The sequence below is a fragment of the Stomoxys calcitrans genome, chromosome 1, assembly GCF_963082655.1.
Source record: "Stomoxys calcitrans chromosome 1, idStoCalc2.1, whole genome shotgun sequence".
NCBI lineage: Eukaryota > Metazoa > Arthropoda > Insecta > Diptera > Muscidae > Stomoxys > Stomoxys calcitrans.
In genome coordinates this window covers 270,987,208-270,994,262 of record NC_081552.1, presented here as the reverse complement: position 1 = coordinate 270,994,262, position 7,055 = coordinate 270,987,208, and the positions used below count along the sequence as shown (strand labels likewise).

Genomic DNA, 7,055 nt, shown 5'->3' with positions numbered 1-7,055 from the left:
AAATCTGACGATTCTTAACGATTAGAAGCTTTTCGTTATTATGGCAATAAAGGGAAAGTTATTTCTATATAGTTAACTATATTGGATTGGAAAAATTTCTTCAACTCAAATTATTTCACGGGGACATGCAATTTCGTTTTCACTTATGCTTTATTGTTTAATTCTTACGCTTAACTGAAAATTGCGAATAAGTCGATAAATAGATATGTTCTCAATATAAACCAAATTCTTGATCTGCCAATCGATCAAAACTCTTAGAATTAAAAAAAGAGGCATGAGAAATCTCTTGGTTTTGCCTGCTTTTTTCTTTGATTACCTTGGAGTTGTGCCTAATGAGTCCTTTCCAAATGATTGTGTGGTTTATTAGATGGTTGCAAAAGTAATACGAATAGGGGCTGGGATTGCAGAACGTTGGAACATTTTCCTGTTTCAAATCGAAGAGACTTGGGAAGTGTTGCATTTTGGGAGTGGATGACATTTGGAATCTCCGCCAGACTGCCAAAAACGATGATATACATAATACAAATTTCAACTCAACGTTAGTTGCTATCTGTAATCAACACATAAATCTACAAATAATTTTGTAATTGTACAACTTGACACTTTTTTAATGTCTCTCGACATAGAGGGCATTCATATCGTTCGTCCAACCAATCCAACAAACAGCCCCAACAAAACAAATGTCCACATGGGGTTAGGGTAGTATGCATTCGTGGCTCTAGGCACAATATGCACGAGCTCGAGGCGTTTCTTTGTCCTTCAATCTGCTTTGTATAGTTATCTCTATTAATAAAGCGTTTAAGGGATTTTGTTATTTCAAACTGTTTTCGTTTGTGCTCCTTCCATGTCTCAAATGCAGCTATAGCAACGGAAAATGTTACTTGTAAGAATGTCACAACACCCAAGATTTTGTATCCATACAATGAGAACTCCGGTTGCAACCAATGCCGTATTAGCACATAATTAATGCCTGTGCAGCGTTTTGAAATTTGATATTTGTCAGAGCGTAGGTAAAACAAGGATTTGTGCAAAGCCTTAATGTACGAAGGAGAAATAAGCATACATTTTACAATTGATTTTAATTTTGATTTTGCCTCTGGTACTATATCATCATTGTCCTCAATATGCCTATTTAGTTTTTGCAATACTTTGATATACAAGGCGTCTCCTCCAAACTCCAGTAGAATTGCCGATATTTGCAGCTGTGAAAACAAAAAATGTTATTATGAATCCATTAAGCAGCTACTTGACATAAACTGCGTACTAATCTTGAAGGAATTTGTTTGTAATCAGCATCGACTTGTATGATTCCCGTGTATTCCTCACCAAGAGTTTGTAAATTGTTTAAAGACGCAAATCCATGATATGTTAATTCCGCCATCAGCTTCGTGAACAAATTGTATTTGATCCAGTTCCGCGGTCCTGTCAACCTCAATAAATCCGAGAAGTCTTCCGAAAGTTCATTGGTATATCTTGAATCCTTTTGTATAGAACGAACAATTTCTGGCTGCCGTGCACGGGCATTTCGAAAATTCATATTTTTGACATAAAATTTTACGGTTTATCAGTACTCGGCCGTGAGCAAAGTTCATTTGATAATGAGCAACACAACTGTCATGCAATGTTTAATTTAATTTTTCAAATGCTGTCTTTATAAAACTTATTTTGATTATAGAATTTTGCATACCATTAAAATAAAAAGGTAGAGTGCTTTTTCGACTTTTTTGTTCAGCTAAATTATTTATTTTAATTATGGCTTTTTAAAAATCGAATAGTCGATTATAAAATCGAGTCATCTATCTTATGACACTTTTAGACGGCACATCATGATCGTATTCATCGTGTGTTTATTACAGCTTTTGCCAAAAGCGGCACATCGATTTTTTTTCTTTGGTTTTATTTAATTTTTCATACTTTGCTTCCCCTTTTATAACTCTATTTGGCACAGAACGTGTTTTTCAATACCTGTCAATTAAAGATTACACATTTCTTTGTAAACGTTAATAGATAGACGCCATTCATAGAAAAAAAAATCAATTGATTTTGATTTTTTCAGCCATGGCTGATGGTTATGTGCACATGTGATGAATAAATGAATGCTTTGAGACTTCTTCTTACTTTGTCAAAATATGTATTAGAATGCCTCAGGTAATTGCCCCAAAGCCATCGGGCCTGAAAGTAAAATGTTACACTTGTCGTTTGATGGCGTTGATATCCCCATTAAATCAAGCATTAAATACGTGGGAATCCACTTTAATTAGTTGCTGAATTTTAATCACCATGGCCAAACAATATTGCAGAAGGCACAACGGATAACAGGAATGTTCTCATACTTTTTCAACAACAAGTATTTACCAACAAATAGAAAACTTCTTTTGTATAAAGTTGCCATTCGACCTATTTTGACTTATGGATTTCCGATCTGGCTTACTATTTCTCCAATAGTAGCCAAAGGATTGGAAATATTTGAAAGGAAAATCCTACAAAAGTGCATAAACAAATATTATATAAGTTCAACCAAGAAATACTCCAATACTTATATATATAACACCGCAGGAGTCCAGCCTTTCTGTATGTACGTGATGCACCTTCAACCCCTTTTTTTGCATTCATTTTATTTTTAAACATTATGTTCAAAGTTCTGGAGAGGCATGTAGCATATCTACCTTTTGTATTAGAACAAGACGATTATAGTTCTAAGAGTTATGTCAACAATTCGCGATAACACATTCTCATTGTAACTGAAAATAAGAAGACTCAAATAAAGTATTTACATACTACTTACTTACTTTGCCAAAATACATTAGACTTGTATATCGAATGGTTAAACCTTAGGACTATTTATGCTCAGTTTACATGACACATCTGATGAATGGTCATTGTCATTGCTGAAAACCAAGGCGGATTTAATAAGGTGGTCCCATGATATAAGTACCAGGTAGTGTGCCGTAAACAGCTGAGAAAAATTTTTTCTCGCGAAGTGCACTATCTGTCAAACAGATTTGGTAGTGTTTGTACAATTTATTGCCTCTGGAGATCGATCTATATAGCGGGTATATATAACTAAAATCCGATTTTATGAGATCAGAGGGTCAGGTTTATACAAAATATATTCATTTACAGGAAGTGGCAGTTGCCCAACAACAAAATATTGAGTGAACTATCTGTCAAAATCTGTGATAAGTGCTTAGTGATTAGCTTTTAGAGCGTTTCAAGACATTCTTTAGAGTTGGGTTATCCCGGCTAACTAAACGGATCGGTCTTTTCAGATGCACTTCTAAAAATGAACTAGTTCCATCCTTTAGTTCCATAGCTTCTTTTGGATCGGGATTATTATAATTTTAGATAATCCCATATTTCGAAATTTTTTCAGCTCCATATGAAAAAAATGCATAATTCGCAAATTTTAACAAAATCATTGATATATAAAAAAATTCCAACGAATTTTATTAAATGTTTCGAAAATTAATTTGTTGTTGTTTTTGCTGTAGCAGTGGGTTGTACACTGTATTTATTATTACTTAGATTTAGTGGTTAAATTAGTAGTTTAACTATTCAGGTAATTTTTAACTTCACAGATCGATTTTGCCTTATAAATATCGGGTTAAAGTTTTTTTCGCAGAAAACTATATAAAAAATTTCTTTGCTTACTTTAGAAGACTTCAAAAGAGTTCGCCTTTCGTTTATGATTTGTCCTGTTGACGAAAAAATTCTTTCGCATAGGACAGATGTTGCTGATATACATAATCTTCTTGAATCAAGTTGGTATTCTCGGGGATGTATGTTTCTTCTTTCTTCCCACCACGATAAGGGGTCAGCTGTGCGCGTAATACAATCTTCATGTAGGTATTTATCAAGCTCATTTATAGCTGCTACTGTATTATTTTCCGGGCGTGATATCTTTGTAAAGCTGACATCGTAATAGTTCCATACTTTAGAAGTACTTGGAATTTCTATTTGATCGGCGATACTCTATCTCTCAATTGCTTTATGGCCGTTTGATAAGCAATGACTGTTTTAAAGGCATGTAGGTTAAATCTTGGATCCAGGAAGGCACTATCTGCATAAAGGCAGTTTCGCTCATATTCACCAAACCTGGAAATTAATTCTAATCAAAGCCACTATTTTATCGTTTGTTGAAATAGAATTGTTAATGGACCATTGCAAGAGGTTAGTGAGAATCATCACTTTGAAAAGCGTGACATTTTTTTCTGCAAATATCTCAACGGTTATTTCATAAAAGGGTTCTAAAATTGGTATAATATCTTTTATGATGAGGACGTATTAAAGACAAGGTGGTGACAACGACATCTTTCATAGTATAAATGAGCTGAAGCATTTCATATGTAGAATTCCGCCGGGTAATAACATCTTGTTTCAACTTCATGACTGATGGACCCATTTGCTGTTGCGTACCAAACAGATTTTTAAGGCAATTGTGCTTTTTGTCCAACCGTCTGTTGTAAGGCACACAGCTGAAGCAGTTTGAATATTGGTTTTAATTTCTTCCTTTAGTGTAGCATATTTGTTATCCAGCATATTTTTTGATTGAGTTGGCAAAAAATATCCAGGTCAAGTAGATATAAGACTAACAAGTTTTTTTAAATGCATGATGACCCTTCATTATCATTTTTAAGACTCGCTCGTCTACTTGCATGACATTTCGAATTGGTGGAGGTTTTCGCATGAATTGGGATATTTGGTTGGGATTTAATGGCTTGTGTACTGGAAGATGGAAGTTTACACCTTAAACCATTTTCGTCCAAATTAATAATTTCACTGAGACTCTTCGCTCGATACCGCTGATTGTCCACGACTGCAATTGCAGCTAAGCTTCTCGTGATAACAATGAACACCACATAGATCGGAGCTCTAAGTTCCAGCCTGTGTGGTGCTCATAGTTATCCCTTGCCGGGCTTTTGGTCGTCCCGGTTTGCGTGTTCCATCATGTTTGCCTCAAAAGACTGGACTGGCTGGAGCTTCTTCATCCATTCTGACAACAAGACCTAGCCAACGCAGCCTTTGTATTTGCATACCAAACTCAGACATGGCTTGCAATATCTTTAAACGTAAAGGGGTTTTATAAAGCGGCTTTGTAGTCAACAAAGAGATGCTAGGTGTAGATTTGTCATTCTCGGATGTTTTCCAGGATTTGGCACAGGGTACATATCTGGTCTAAGGTGGATTTACCAGGTCTAAAGCCGCATTGATAGGGCCTAATTATCTCGTTGAATTCAGGTTTTTATCTTTAACACAGTACGTTCGAGAGTATCTTGTATGCGATGGGGAGGACGTATTCCTTTGTAGTTGCCACATAGTATGCTGAGGTTCCAATCATCGGGTATTCGTTCTTCTAGCCAGATTGCGCAGACAAGCTGATGCATACGCCCTATCAGCGTTTCGCCTCCGGTCTTAGAAAGCTCAGCGGGTAACACTTCGGCTCCTGCTGCCTTGTTATTCTTCAGTCGGGTCATTGATACTTAAACCTTATTCTGAATAGGAGGTAAACATTCTATACCATCATCAGGGGTTGGTTCGGCGGCATCCTCTTCGACGCCAACATCGGACATTAGCATTTGGGTTAATGCCTTCTTTGTCTCTGCAGGAGGATGTGACTGCACCAAAGCCATCGGTTTGATGTTTAATTTTTCAAGAGGATTCGACGGAGGATCTATTACCGGGCTCGTAATAAGGCTAAATCTGTTATTCGAAAAGAAAAAAGACATGCTCATGCTTCTTATTTTGATAACGAAAGTGATGCAAGGACTTTATGGAGTAAGAGCAGGAATTATTGCTTATTGGATGTTGCTCGGGATGGTTGTCATGGAATAGATGTTGATGAGTTGAATGCAAGATTTATTGGTTATCAACTTCACGACCCTGACAGTATTGGAGATTTGTTGGCTTTTAATGTTTTTGACGGCAGTTTCTCGTTTGAGGTTATTCGTTATTTGTTTGATGCATTTTATCCAATAAAATCCAATGCCGGAGAAGATGGTTTTTCATTAAAATTTTTTAAATTAGCTTTCCCACATGTTGCTACTTATTTTTTGCGTTTGCTTGACTCAATTATATCGTCAAATTTTTCTTCCGATTGGAAGGTTGAGAAAATTATTTCCCTAGAAGCCAATTGTTATATCCTTTGATAATTCAAGGCCAATATCTACTTTGACGATTGTATCGAAAACTGTTGAACATGTCCTTAAATCCTCCCTATTGTTAAGTTTCGTTGCAACGAGTTTACTTGAATCGATTGGTTTTATGAGGGTCAATTTTAATGACCGAAACTCTCTATTCTGCTATCTATGGATTTAGAGAAATCGTTCGACAGGATGGATTATTCCATTTTTCTATCTCACAGACAGGTATCAGTGCATTTTTGTGCATGGAGAGACATCTGGAATCCTTTATGTTAGAAGTGAAGTTCCTCAGGGCTCTGATCTGTTTACAAGAAGTTTTGGTAATAATTGTTCCACGTTTTTATTTGCTGATGATATGCAAATTGTAATTACAGGAGAACTTAGTTCAATGGATAAGATTTATGACACCTTTCACGCGATACGGGTTTGGATGACACAGAATAAATTGAAGGTGAATCCTGAGAAGATGAAGGCCATAATATTTTCTACTTATCCGACATCATTTGATATCTCTTATAATAGCATCCCAATACAATTGGCGGATCAACTGGAATGCTTGGGTGTCATATTAGATGACAAGTTATGTTTTGGCCCTCATATAGAGCGGGTTGTATAGCGCACGAATGGCTCTTTACGCCATCTTCACATTTACGACCTTCTGCTGCTAATGTCTATGAAGAATAAACTGGTTCATGCTCTGACAATGTCCAATATTCTTCTTTTTAGAGGTTTATTGTGGTACATCGTTCCACGGTAAACATTTTGTTATATCTTCCAAATAATACGCCAAACTATATGGTCTACTTAGAAACTGGTCTATCCACTTTATATATGTCTACGTTAAAAAATCATTTTTGTTATATCAACAGAGTTCTGCGTTTAAGGTCACACAGGTTGCCACGGATACTAGCAGAA

The 7,055-nt window shown here is 36.0% G+C and overlaps 1 protein-coding gene across 2 annotated transcripts; it reads right to left on the bottom strand.

The window, feature by feature from the left end:
* Nucleotides 1-131: 131 nt before the first annotated feature.
* On the bottom strand, nt 132-2,473 carry LOC106095832 (peroxisome biogenesis factor 10). Of its 2 annotated transcripts, none has more exons than XM_013263223.2 (3): nt 2,119-2,473; nt 1,265-1,965; nt 132-1,202 (listed from the first exon to the last, which is right to left on the bottom strand). In XM_013263223.2, exons 2-3 carry the CDS (start codon nt 1,535-1,537, stop codon nt 570-572), a joined length of 906 nt encoding a protein of 301 aa, XP_013118677.1. In that variant the 5' UTR covers nt 1,538-1,965; nt 2,119-2,473; the 3' UTR covers nt 132-569. The 2 variants fall into 2 exon arrangements, with proteins under 2 accessions (XP_013118677.1, XP_013118678.1); XM_013263224.2 differs by lacking the exon at nt 2,119-2,473 and having other exon boundaries at nt 1,265-1,611; nt 1,688-2,049.
* Nucleotides 2,474-7,055: the final 4,582 nt, after the last annotated feature.